Source organism: Ursus maritimus, unplaced genomic scaffold (assembly GCF_017311325.1).
Source record: "Ursus maritimus isolate PB19 unplaced genomic scaffold, ASM1731132v1 scaffold_6, whole genome shotgun sequence".
Taxonomy (NCBI): domain Eukaryota; kingdom Metazoa; phylum Chordata; class Mammalia; order Carnivora; family Ursidae; genus Ursus; species Ursus maritimus.
In genome coordinates this window covers 35,016,235-35,030,576 of record NW_024426774.1, presented here as the reverse complement: position 1 = coordinate 35,030,576, position 14,342 = coordinate 35,016,235, and the positions used below count along the sequence as shown (strand labels likewise).

The following is a 14,342-nucleotide window of genomic DNA, read 5'->3' as shown; positions in this document are numbered from 1 at the left end:
GTCAGCAGGGGCTGGGGGAGCCAAGCATACACCTCCAAATGAACTCAATGAAGCCATGCAATTTGGTGCCCTATTTTTGCCGGAGAGTATCAGCAGGCCAAAGAAGGATCTGAACTTCTCCCTCACCTGGAAGAAGGAAGCAAAAATTTTAGAATTGAAAAGTTGTTAGTTACAACTAACAAGGGGGGAAAAAACCTCCCTGGCTGGGCTCGATAATCAGAGTGGGAATGACAGACGACAGAATCTGTGGACACAGGCTAGATCCACAGAATTTACTCAGTTCAAACAGAGAATATAGAATGGAAACTGAACAGAGTCTCAGGGATCTGTGAGACCACAACAAAAAGATATTCTTGTCATCGGAGTACCGAAAGAGAGAAGGAGGGACTGAGAAAATATTCAAAGACATAACGGATGAAAACTTCCCAAACCTGGCACAAAACATAAAACCACAGATTTAAGAAGCTGAGTGAACCTCAAAAAGGAGAAACCCAAAGAAATCCAAGACACATAATTAAACTTCTGGAAACGAAAAAGCAAAGAAAAAAACCTTGGAAGGCACCAGGCAGAAATGACACAATACTTACAGGAGAACAACATTAGAAAGATGACAGACTTCTCATCTGAAACAATGAAGGCCAGAAGTAAGTGGCAGGTCTTTTAAAGTTCAGGAAAAAACAAAACAAACAAACATCAACTGTGAATTCTATATCCACTGAAAATACCCTTTTGGAAAGAAGGGAAAGCAAAGACATTCTCAAACACAGGAACTAAGGCTTGTTGCTAGCAGTCCTACCACTTAGAAATGACTAAAGGAAGTCCTCTGAACACAAAGGAAATAATAACAGAAGGCTTAGAACCACAGAAAGGAAAGAATATCGAAATGGGGAAAAGAGAGGAGGAAATATAATAAACTTGCCTATTTCTCATAAGCTTCTTAAATTATATTTGATGGATGAAGCAAAAAATATGACACCCTCAGATACGGTGCTCAATGTACATAGAAGAAATGTTCAAGACAATTATATTTGAAAAGTGGGGCACATAAAGGGACCTAAAGGGATGTAAGGTGTCTATACTGCAGCTGAAATAAAAAATGTTGACACCATCAAGGCCAACTGATCATAACAAGTTATGTTATTGTATATTGTAACACTCAGACAACCACTAAGGAAATTATTCTAAACAATGTATTTAAAAACACTACAGGGGCACCTGGCTGGCTGTGGAGCATAGGACTCTTGATTTTGGGGTTGGGAGTTTGAGCCCCAAGATGGGTGTGGAGTTTTCTTAAAAAAAAAAAAAATGCTACAAACAAATCAAGATGGAATCCTAAAAAACATTCAAATAACTCACAGTAAGGTTTAAACAAAGAAACAGAAACAGAGGGAACAGACAATAAAATGGCAGACTTAAGCCTTAACATAGTAACAATTACCTTAAATGTAAATGATCTAAATATACCATTTAGAAGACAGATTTGATAGAGTGGATAAAACAGTATTATTTGAAGATATGCTGTATACAAAAAACTTACCTCAAACACAACACTATGTAGGTTGGAAGTAAATGAACGGAAAAAGATAATACCATACAAAGACATATCATTATTATTATTTTCTACAAAAAGCAGCAGCAGCTATATGGATATCACATAAAGTAGACTTTACATCAATGATAAAAGGATCAATCCAACAGGAAGACATTAACAATTCAAAAAGTGTCAACACCAAACAACTGTGCCTCAAAAATACACAAAGCAAAATCTGATAGATTTGTAAGGAGAAAGAGACAAATCCATCATTATAGTTGCAGACTTCAACACCATTTGTCTAAGCAAGTGACAGAACTACCAGAGAGAAAATCAGCAAGGATATAGGAGAACTGGACAACATAATAACATAATCAACCAATAAGATCTAATCGACACATATATAATGAACACTCCACCCAACAACAGTGGAATACAGGTATTTTCTAAGCACTTGTGGATCATTTACCAAAACAGACTTCAACAAATTTCAAAGGAAATAAAAACACATGAAAGTCAATGAAAATGAAAACACAATATACCTAGACATATGGGATACAATTAAAGCAGTGGTGAAGAGAAATTTATGGTACTAAATGCTTATAGCAGGAGAGAGGAAAGGTCTCAAAACATCACTCCAAGTTCCTACCTCAAGAAACTAGAAAAGACAAAATTAACACAAAGCAAACTAAAGAAATAATAATAAAACTGAAAACAGGAAAATAGAGAAAAATGAATGAAACAAAAAAGCTGATTTTAAAAAATAAAACTGATAAACCTCCAGAAAGACTAATAAGGATAAAAAGATAGGAAAACATAAATCATCAAAATCTAGAAAGAAATGAGCTATCACAACAGATCCTAAAGCCACTTAAAAAGATAATAAGGAAACAATATAAACACTTTATACACTCATTATTCAACAACTTAGAAGCACTGGGCCAATTCCTAGTGATTGAAAATCACAAACCACTAAAATTCAACCAAGATGAAAGAGACAACCTGAACAGTCCTACAAACAATAAAAAACCCCTGATTTTCTAATTTAAACTCCCTCTACCCTCTAACGAAAGACAACTTCAGGTCTACATGGTCTCATTAGAGAATTCTACCAAGCATTTAAAGAATTAATACCAATTTTACACAATCTCTTCTGGAAAAGGAAGGAGGAGGGACCATCTCCCACCTCCCTGCTAAGGCCCTGATCAAAACCAGAACGGCTTAAAAAGAAAACAGATAAAGAGTTAGCAAATTCAATCCAGCAATGTATGAAAAGAACTACACCCTGACCAAGTAGGATTTATTCCAGGCATGCAAGATAGATTAACACTGAAAATCAATCAATGTAACTCAGCACATCAACAGATTAAATTAAGTAAATTCATACATTCACATATATAAATTGATGCAGAATAAACATTTTATAAAATCCAACACCTATTCCATTCATGATGAAAACTGTCAGCAAGGATGTCTGTTCTCACCACTCCCATTCAACATAACACTAGAAGTTCTAGCCAGTGTAATAGGGCAAGAAAAAGAAAGAAAATGCACACAGATCAGAAGGAAAGAAATAAAACACTGTGTTTGCAGATAAGATGTCTTCATAGGACGCCCAAGAAATTTATAAAAAAACTTTGTTAACTATTGAATTCAGCAAGGCTCCAGGATACAAAAACACACAAACATGAACTGCATTTCGATAGACTAAAATGAATGTGTGGAAAGTAAATTTAAAAATATAGTACCATTAGTAACTGCTCCCAAGTGAATTAGTAAGTCTAACAAAACATGTACAAGATCTCTACACTGAAAACTACAAAACACACAGACCTAAATACTTGAAGAGACATACTATTTATGGACTGGAAGACTCAACATAGTAAAGGTGCACATTCTCCCCCAAACTGATCTATAAGTTGAACACAATTCCTATGGAAACCCCAGCAGGGTTTCTGCAGGCACAGGCAAGCTTATTCTAAAATATAGATGAAAAGGCACAGGACCCAGGTTAAAACAATTTTGAAAAAAAAAAAAAAATATGTGTTCATCAACAGTTTGTGTTATTTGTTAAGGCTTCCAGTTCACAGGAGGCCATCAGTAGCCTAACAGTAGTTAAGTTTTGGGGGAGTCAGAAGTTACGCATGGACTTTCCATGCCCGGCGCCCCTCACCTCGTGTTGTTCGAGGGCTAACAGTAGGTGGAAGAAGGATAACAATGTCCATAAATGGTGCAGGAGCAATTGGGTACCTATAGTCAGAAAGAATAGACTTCGATTTATACCTCGCACTTTACACACAAATTAACTCAACGCGAATCACGGATCTAAATGTAAAATATGAAACTATAAAACTTTCAGCAAAAAAACCCCCAAAAAACAAAAAAAACCCAAAAAACAAAAAAACAAAACTAGGCAAAAATCTTGGGACTTATGGCTTCGTAATGAGTTCTTAGATGACACCAAAAACATGATCCATAGAAGGGAAAACTGGTAACTGGACTTCACTAAAATTTAACTTTTGCTCTATGAAAAGGATGAAAAGACAAGCTATACAGGGGGAGAAAATACTGGCAAATCCCTTATCTGACTTGAGTCTAGAATGTGTGAAAACTCTCAAAAAGAGTGAAAGAGCAAAAAACCCAATCAATCAATTGGAAACTGAGCAAAAGACAGGAAACAGCCACTTTAGGGAGAAGGGTATACCCATGCAAATGAACACATGAAAATATATTCAACACCAGTAGCCGGGAGGGAAATGCAGATGAAAACTACAATGAGGCAAGCGTCAGCATGGCTAAAAACAAATAGTGATGACACCAAAAGCTGGCTAAGATTTAGAAGAACCGGACCCCTCAGACATTGCTGATGGGAACAAAGAATGGCACAGCCATTCTGGCAAACAGCAGTTTCTTAAAAAACTAAACTACCATATGATCCAACAATTGCACTTTTGGGAATGAAAACTCACATCAACGCAAAAACCTGTAGGGGGCTGTTCACAGCGGCAGTTTGCTGCAAGGTGCGGCCCCGTGGCCCATCACCAGGTGAGGAGGCTTGACCAGGAAGCCTGTGCCCTCCTTCTTCAACTGGCAGCTGCCAGAAGACGTACCAGGGGGTACTGCAGGACAAGCAGTGTGGGCTGGCTAGCCCTCCCCAAGTGCCTGCGGTGCCAGGCCCCCACCAGAACTTGCAAACAACCTGCATGTCCTCCGATGGGTCAATCCACTGTCGTACCTCATACTGTGGAATGCTACTCAGCAATAAAAACCCAGCAATTACTGACATACACAACATCGTGGGTGGATCTCCATGGAATTATGCTGAGCGAAAAAGCCAAGCTCTAAAGGTCACATATGACAGAAGTGTAGCTATGCAGTACAGATGAGTGGTTGTCAGGAGGTGGGAGCAGAAGGGGGGGGAGCTGTGGCTACAGAAAGGTAGCAGGCGGGATTGTTGGGATGGAGCTGTTCTGTATCTTGACTGTACCGGGGATCACACCCATCTCCACGTGTGATAAACAGCAGAGGAGTAAATTACACTCACGTGAACACACAAAGTGGAGTACATGTGGGACTGGGTGAAATGTGAATAAGGTAGCTGGAGTCTATCGCTGTCACTTCCAGGTTGTGATACTGTACTATTATGCAAGATGTTGCCAGTGGGGGAAACGACGTAAAGGACATACAGAATCTCTATATTCTTTCTTTCTCTCTCTCTTTTTAAGATTTTATTTTCAAGCAATCTCCACATCCAACGTGCGGCCCAAACTCACAACCCCAAGATCAAGAGCTGCAAGTTCTTCCAACTGAGCCAGCCAGGCACCTCAGGATCTCTGCATTATTTCTTTCAACTGCGTGTGAATCTATAATTATCTCAAAATAAAAAGATATAAAATGTAAAACTGTCTACACAGCTACCAATTACTAAATTTTGTTTGGAACCAGGAAAAAAAAATCTTTCACTTTTCTCACTTTCTATCCCCATCAGGACCCATAAAGTAGATTTGTTTCTGTTGGTGTCCAAACTAGTAAGCCTGGGACTAGAAGCCAGAACTGGGTCTTTAGCAAGAAGACTACCATCAGGTTCCCAGGCAGCCTTGAGAAGCCTGCAGAACAAAACCAGCCCACCTTCCACTTTTTCAGAGCCCACATGTACCACAGAGTTTTAAAAAAGTAAACCGAAACTGATGTTTTTATTTGCCCGAAGAACATGGCTATCAACAAAGCTCATTTAAGATGCTTACAAGATTAGATTAGTTACTTTCACTGTAAAGTCAACAAAAGCAACCAAAGGAGTAAGTTCCACGGAAATGGTGCGCTTTGAGCGGGAAGAGTAAGTCTGGCTTGCTGAAGTGCCACTGTACATTCTAGATCTCCCATCTGCAAAGCGGCCCATCCACATAAAAACAGAATGCCAGTCACAGATCTCATCAGAAGGAACGCTTCAAAAAAAGTAAAAAGAAACAGGTAAAATGAATATAAAAATATATTTTATTGAATAGTCAACAAGCCTAGGAAAAGATGCTCAACATCACTCATCATCAGGGCAACAAAACCAAAAAAGAAAATGTTCCTGAGGATGTGGAGAAACTGGAACCCTCGTACACTGTTGGTGAGAATAGAAAATGGTGCAACCACTAGGGAAAACAGTATGGAGATTCCTCAGAAAATTAAAACTAGAACTACCCTATGATCCAGTGATTCCCCTACTGCATATATATTCAAAAGAAATGAAAGTATGATTTTGAGAAAACGTGTGCACATATCTGAAAGAACTGAAAGTATCACCTATGAGATGTTTGCACACTAATCTGAGATGTTTGCACACTCATAATATAGCCAAGAGATGGAAGAACCCAAGTGTCCACTGATGGATAAATGAATTTAAAAAGCGTGTTACATAAATACAATGGAATATTATTCAGCTTCTAAAAAGGAAGGAAAGGCTAATAATGATGACTAAGGATGAACCCTGAGGACATTATGCTAAGTGAAATGAACCAGTCATGAAAAGATAAATACTGTATAATTCCACATACATGAGATAACTAGAACCGTCAAAATCATAGACACAGATAAAACGAAGGTTGCCAGGAGCTGGGAGGAGGGGAAACGGGGAGCTGACGTTCAATGGGTATAGTGCTTCCGTTCTACAAGATGGAAAGTTCTGGGACTGGGGTGCACAACTCTGTGAATATACTTAACACTACTAAAGAGTTCACTTAGAAATGGTTAAGATGGGGGCGCCTGGGTGGCACAGAGGTTAAGCGTCTGCCTTCGGCTCAGGGCGTGATCCCGGCCTTCTGGGATCGAGCCCCACATCAGGCTCCTCTGCTATGAGCCTGCTTCTTCCTCTCCCACTCCCCCTGCTTGTGTTCCCTCTCTCGCTGGCTGTCTCTATCTCTGTCAAATAAATAAATAAAATCTTTAAAAAAAAAAAAAAAGAAATGGTTAAGATGGTGAAGTTTTAGGACTTTTTTTTTTTACTGCAATAAAAAATGTTTTTTATTTAACCCAGTATATTCAAAATATCCCCACGTATCATTAATATGAAAATGACGGAGATATTTTACATTCTTTTTTACGTACTAAGTCTTCAAACTCCAGTGTGAACGGCCACTACCAAGCACACCTCCGTTTGGAGTACTCACCTGTGGCTTCCCTACTGGGCTCGTGCGGAGCTAGACCTCACCCGTCACCCCGACATGACGAACCTTACTAGTCAGATCCAAATAACTAAAAATATTTTGGGGGGGGGGTGGCGCATAGGGTCTTTTTCTTGCTACCAGACTTTTTTTTTTTGAAATCTTCTTTGTCCTTCGTTGGCTCTACGAAAGAATGACGGGCAAGACCGAAACTCTGAACGTCTCCTGAGTGTCTCCTCTTTGTCAGGCCCTCATTCGGATATTTCCAGGACGTCGTGCCTCTCCTCAGAGGGCTCACCATCTAAAAGGTGGGTCAGACAATTGCCAGCGAGAGGAGTGCGCCCAGATGTGGAGGAATACCAAGAACAACAACTCCTACCTATGAACTCTGACGTTCCAGGGAACAAAAATAAAGTTTAAGTCATCTGACACGTGGAAGCTGTTAATTAACTAGCTTTCACCCTACTCGCAACAGGCACTAGCACATTCTGCCCTTTCTCAACTCTTAGTTCCAACTGCAGTAAGCATACCTTCGACGTATGAATCTGTGCAGAATTCAGTGCGATTTGTATTAAAAACACATACGGCATAAGCACACTCACCAGAAAAGGCACTCAGAAACCTACACGTCCGTCAACGATTCTGACTACAATAATCAGTTATTCACTAAGAGGGCATTTGTCAAGTTAATCCACCCAGGGGATAAGGAGACTAAAATTAGGTCGGTAAAAGTGAAAAGAACAACAACAAAAACACGCCCTGTTTCTCATGGAAAAGTATAGTATTGTTTGAACATATCCAGAAAAATAGGGGATATGGCGGAAAATATGAAGGCATTTCTAGTATAAACATCTACTTGATGGACAACCCAGACAAGACTTTACTTTCTCATTAGAACAAAGGTGCGAGAACAGAACTACAAGACTCACTGCTATCTATCCCAACTCGCTGAGCAGAAACTATTCTGTGGGTGAGGGCGCAGAAGCCCCGGGCGAAAGAGCACCTCTTCATAACCTCACATTTGTGTTGCCCTGGCTAAAACCAATCATAAAGACTTCTTTGTGAAAAATGGATTTTGCAATAAATTATCAAAAGCTTCATTGAAGATCTTCACAGATATGGTTGAGTGAGGAACACTAAACATGACTAGAAAGAGAAGAGAACCAAAATTCATCGACTCGGCATATTTCAGTGGTCTTTAGGCACGGAACTATGAGGAGAATAACCAGGAACCAAAGTTAAAACTACAACAGCTGTCAATTTTATTCTACAGTTTAATAAAACTCATATCTGACTAACTCTTCTCCAGTCCCCCATTCAATCTCCACCCTAACCAACAAATCTCCCCAGAACTTAATCCTGAAAACTTACCTTGGTGCACTAACTTCAGGCAAACTCCTTACACCTTATCATTTAATCCTGTGCATTAAAGTCTCAGTTATCACGCCAATCTACTGGAATGTAGTCACTACTATAAAGTTACACCCCGGGATCCATGACTTGACTTCACAGGTATAAACATAACTTTGCTTAATAACTTAGATTATGATCTCTAAAGCTTTACATCTGTCATTTTGAGTAACGGTGATTACCTTATAATGAGCTCGCTAAATAGTATGTCACCATACATAGAAAAAAAAAATAAGATGTCACCCACTATTCCTGATTAAGAAGAAAAGAGAAACCATGTCTGCGCATTAAGCCACCACCTGCAGAGGCAGATTCATAGGTCTGCAGGGAAAAACTGTAAGGCTTCCAAAGGATCCTTAAAATACATAGGTTTTTAAAAATATACACCTTTGGGGCGCCTGGGTGGCACAGCGGTTAAGCGTCTGCCTTCGGCTCAGGGCGTGATCCCGGCGTTATGGGATCGAGCCCCACATCAGGCTCTTCCGCTATGAGCCTGCTTCTTCCTCTCCCACTCCCCCTGCTTGTGTTCCCTCTCTCGCTGGCTGTCTCTCTCTGTCGAATAAATAAATAAAATCTTAAAAAAAAATAAATAAAAATATACACCTTAAAGCCCTGTTCCCTCACTGAGTAAGAAAGAATGCTGTAGGTTCGCATACTCGGGAGTACTTTCAGTGGGCAGGAAAACATTTGCAAGCACCAACTTCTAAGGTTTAAATGAACTCAGGAGGGTAGTAACAACTAAAGAAATAGTGGCAATAAAACTTCGAGCTCCTTTCCCTAAGGAGGGATCCTAATAAAGCCTATCTCAGTTTTTAGCAGAAGACACCTTGTCAACATGCATAGCTACTGGTGTTTCTACCATCCCTGCCTGCTATTTCCCAGGTATGCCCAACCTGACAAGTGACCAACCCTCTGAGGTTCTACCTCTGTAACATGGGGACAGACCCGCACCTCTATGAAGGTTAAGAGACAGAGCCCCACAGTATCTGCAAATACAAGATTTGTCACTGTGTTCCAGCAGGCAAGTATCTAGCCTGAGGACTCCGTTTTAGTTAGCCTTTGGCAAAAGTGTGAGCTACACTGTAAGGGAATCTACGCTGGGTCCTTAAAGAAAAATGCTGCCACCTTATTTATATGTCATTAATGCAGGAAGGAAGAGCTTATCTGTCTAAATGCTAAGTACGACTCTGGTGAATCCTGACCACGATATTTCCCATTAGTGGGGACCAGTGATTTGAATTAACACAGACTTACTCCCTTACCGAGGTCACCAGAACTGAACATGCTCAAAGTCACATGCTGGGAGCTCAAGGGTCAAATCTAGCCAGCAGATGTTTTTATATGGCTTGCACAGTGCTTTCAAAGTTCTAAATTAATTGTCAGTGTTGAAACATCTTTGATGCTGGAATCTTTGACACCAAAATCTGTACTCCTGGGTTATCTTGCACTGTACTATAGGAAAACTTACCACTCTGAGACCACAAAGCCACAGCTCGGGGGCAGTCCTAAAGTAGAAAGTGCAAACGTTCCCCAATCTGCCACAGTCCCCACCCAGGTCAGCTGCCTCACTGATTGCACTGTCAGGTTTTCCTGGTTCAGACCCTAAAACTGTCTTTAATCCATGAAATAAAACCCCACAATCTAATCTTTTTAGTACCATATCCAAAACCTCTGAGGAAAGAAAAAATCAGCCCCAAAAGAATTTGGGTAGAAAACAACCCATTTTTCTGGTTCTCTATTGGTACTGCCCTGATGAACCAAATCACTTTCTAAAAATGTCATTTTTGAAAATGATTAACTCGTCTCATCTTTCTTCATACATCTGGTTATGTTTTTAAGCTATTTGCTGTATTTGACTGAGTCCCCTTCAAACACAGCGTCATTGATAAGTAAGTCTTAGTAGTAAGAACAACGTATACGCTTAAATGAAGACAGGCAGCAAATATTCCAGCTTCACTACTCGACAGGCCTATACGAGGTACATTTTATTGCTGCCACAAAACTTGGTAATGTAAAAAAAATAATGTTGGTTTGATGTCTTCTTTGACACATCCTCCATTCCCATCAAAACATGGACTAAATCAGTAAAAGGATTCTAAAAGGGAGTTTAGTTTAAATGCTACACACAGCCTTTAAACAGATATTCAAACCACCACACATTAACTACCTCTTACCCAGGCATTGCTTACCCATTGCACTGAGATAATGGTTGAAGGCCTGGCAAGGAGGACTTGGGGTTTGTGTTGATTTGTCACAACTCATGGGTGCCGGGCTCCTGTCTGTGTCAAAAGAGAAATACCCACTGGAGGATCGAGACAGCAGGGAGGATCTTCTCACAAAGATGAAAAGCGGGGATCTGGTAGCAAAAGGGCCTGGGCTGGCTGGTGGGGCCAGCGGGCCCTGAGGGCTGCCTTGGGGGCAGCGGTCCCCTTCGCCTTCAGGATTACCTTGCTGCTCTGTCTGTAGAGAGGTAGGGGCCCCAGGCCTGAGCTGAGGAGGCCTCTCAGCAGGCTGCAGTTGTCCACCTTCTCTGTCACACTCAGAACTTACATCTGAAGGTTGCTTTGCCATTTGGTCTTTTTTTCTGCAAGTAAAATAAAGACTAAGATTATCTTAAGCAAAATAATAATTAGAACAAACAACTAAATTTAGCCAACTTTCGCTGACTCCTTCACAATTTTTAGAATACCAAATACTTTAACATTAAGTCGTTAGTTCATATATTTCTCTAACGATCTTCCAAAGAAGAATAAAAACACACCTCAAGTAACAAAGGTACCTCTATCTTTGCGTGGGGGGAGCTGAAGGGGTGGGACTAAACTTCCTGCCACCAAACAAAACACAATTACAGCGTCAGTGTGAAACTGGTGCTGTAACACACACACACACACACACACACACACACACGCACGCACAAAGTTTTTAGGAGAAGCATCTTGTGTTAAGTCTATTCGCATGTGCTCTTTGCTCAGAGCCGACTTGAAGAAGTCGGAAACTCCCAGCGGGCTCTGACTTCCCGGGATCAGATACTGCGCTGGAGCACAGGAGCGGGCGCAGATGCAGCGATTGCAGGCGGCTGGCCGCGTTCCCCACTCCGGCCCCATTGTTCTGCCGAAAGTGCTGAGGGCAGCAAGTCTGGGGAAGGTTTGGCAAGGGCCGTCAGTCGTAGTAAGTGCGTCACAATAGAGTTTGTAACTCGGAGCGCGGCTCGGCCGGGCTCGGGCGCTCCCCGCCCGCGGTCCCTCCCGCTCACAGCCCGGGCGCCCCTCCTCCCGCAGGGGGCAGCGCGCCGCACCGAACCCGACAGAACTTCGGAATGCACCCACACTGTGAGATGAACACCTCCAAATGGGGGGGGGGTCCCCCAAAGCCGTCCCCGGGCGCCCCCTGCAAAGTCCCCAAGTAACTCCACACGCTAGGCGACACCGGGGCGCGAGGCTCCTTCACCCCACTGACCCTCCCCTGTGAAGGCAATCAGGCCGAAACTCACGTCCGCCCCTTCCTTTCCGATCGTCGCGTCCGGGCCCGGGCCCCGCGGCGTCCCGCCCGCGTCCTTCGCCGACCCGGAGCCCCCTGACCGTCAGCACGAAGGGAGCGCAGGAGACAATGCCCGGGACTCGCGTTCAGAGCCCCCGGGGCAGCGCAGAGCCGGCCACTGGCCGCCCGCCCGCCGCCGCGCTCCGCCGGGCAGCCGAGGGCTCCGCGCGCCGCGCCTCTGGCCCGCGCTGCCCCGGCCGCCGCCGCCGGGAACATCCTCCGCCTCCTCCCGCTCCTCCCCTCGCGCAGTGCGCCCGCCGCCGCCGGCACCGCCGACCTCCCCGCGCCGCTGGCGCCGGGTGCCCGCGCTCCCAATTGGCCCGCGCGCGGTCGCTCCGCGCCACAGCCAATAGCCGCCGCCGGCGGGGGCGGCGCCTACGGGTCAGGCCGCCAAAGGCGAGGCGATTGTTGACAAACTCGCCTCCGAAGGCGGCCCCGGCCGCGACCGCGGCGGGAGTCTCGCGGACCCGAGCTGTCCCGGCTCCCCCTGCCCGCCCCGCCTCTGTCCCGGCCCGGACGGCGCGCGAGCCTTGGCGGCTCCCGCCGCCCCAAGTGGCCGGTCACCTGGAGACAAAGCAGGAGTCTCGCTCTTTCTGCCGTCCTCAGACTCCAGTCCTTGCTGCTGGCCGCCGACCCCCGGCCAGGCCGGCTGTGCAGGAGACCCCAAAGGCCGTCCCTTCCCTTAGCTGCAGGACCCACCTTCCTCCACAGATTCTTCCCTTTTTCTCCCCGTGCGCCGCGGACACGCTCCGAATCTAAGCGGCCACCACTGGCCACGGACACGCATATCTGCGCGCAACCGTGACCGCCGCAGACAACGAACACATCCCCACCCCCGTCCCCCGCGGCCGACGGGTCTTCCACTACTAGCACGAACACCGAGTAACAGGCCCCCGAGGGCACCGCGCCGCCCGCCAGCACTGCGAGGGAGTCGGGGTGCCCGAGTGTCTACGACAGCCCGGCCCCACGGATGGAGCAGGTTCTGCTGCCCGAGGCTCGTCCACCGCGTGGCCCCGGCAGTCGGAGGAGGCCCTCGGTTTCTCGCTGTCTATGGATCGTGCGGTTGGTATCGTCTGCAGCGCACCCGCAGACCCGGCAGGGCCACCGACACCTCCGAGACAGCGAACTCAGCAGCTGCCCCGAAACCTCGGCCTGAATGGGTACAAGGAAAAGCCGAGTCTCGTCAGTTAAATAACCACCGCAGTTCCGCAAATCCTTCGCAACGGGCCCGGGCACCCGAGAAAAGCCAAGCCGCCAGAATAGCCCATACCGCGCGGCCGCTACTTGGGGGTCTCCAGGACAGGGCGGCGAGACCGGCCGGCCGGCCGCGCACCCCAGTATCGCAGAGCGGGGCCGCAGCTCCCGGGACAGCGCACAGAGCACGCGTTCAATTTCCCAGCTGACCCTGAGAAGCTTCTCCACTCCCTCGCGCGGAATCCCGGCCCGAGCCGCACTTGGCCAAGTGCCGGTGGCCTTTACACGGACGACCCCTCACCAAACTGGACTTGCGTGGGGAGGGAACCCAACCCGCCTGATCGTTGCCTCCCGCCCAGCGACAAGTGGGACGGGTACGTGCATCTCTTGCCTGCACGTGCTCGAGAAGGGAGCAGGAGGTGGAGCCGAACTGGCTCCGGCGCTTCTCTTCCGTCCGCACTTAGCCCGCTCCCGGGGATTCGGAGGTATTTACCTTGCGTTTCTCAGTCCGAGAGTCAGAGTCAGACATTGGGGGGACGAGGGCCAGGGAAAGGTCGCCGAGGGGGTGGCGGCGGGAGTGGGGCGAAGCGAGCAGCCCGCGGCGATGCTGGCCGCAGTTGGGCTGGCGCGCGCAGGGTGACTGTGAGAATCCGGTGGCAGCGGTGGCGGCGGCGACGCAGGACGGAGCGCTTTCACAAGACCAAGACTTGGAGGCTGCGCCGAGCGAAGTGAAACCTGCACAGCCCTGCAGCTCAGCTCAGACTGGCGGCCGAGGGCCCTCACCCAATCACCGCGAGCTCCGCCCCCTTTAAGTCCCGCCCCGGCGCGCGGGCAAGCACGCCCCGCCCCGCCCCGCCCCGCCGCGCCGCAGCCGCAGCCGCTGGCGCTTTCAGGCTCCAACAGGTAAAGGCGGGGGTGGCCCGGCCGGGTTCCCCCGCGCACGCTGCCGGCCCTGCCCCAGCCGAGCGTGTTTACTGGAGTGACTACTGCTGCTGGTGGCTTGTGCGCACCCATCCGCCCCCCCC

General features: G+C 46.1%; 1 protein-coding gene across 14 annotated transcripts in view; it reads right to left on the bottom strand.

The window, feature by feature from the left end:
- BCL2L11 (BCL2 like 11) overlaps positions 1-14,116 on the bottom strand; it is a 123,947-nt gene extending 109,831 nt beyond the window's left edge. For 10 of the 14 annotated variants that reach the window (XR_005832834.1, XR_005832833.1, XM_040623188.1 and 7 more), the window contains exons 1-3: positions 12,077-12,339; positions 11,034-11,170; positions 10,776-10,865 (exon numbers count right to left, since the gene is read on the bottom strand). Coding sequence is in view for 12 of the 14 variants with exons in the window: in XM_040623188.1 (XP_040479122.1) it covers positions 10,776-10,865; positions 11,034-11,170; positions 12,077-12,339 (490 nt within the window). In the remaining 2 variants the exon portion in view is untranslated. Of the gene's footprint in view, positions 1-5,705; positions 5,974-10,775; positions 11,171-12,076; positions 12,340-13,810 lie in introns of those variants that run through there. The other 4 variants (XM_040623187.1, XM_008700128.2, XM_040623194.1 and 1 more) reach the window with 4 other exon arrangements.
- Between the last annotated feature and the right edge of the window lie 226 nt (positions 14,117-14,342).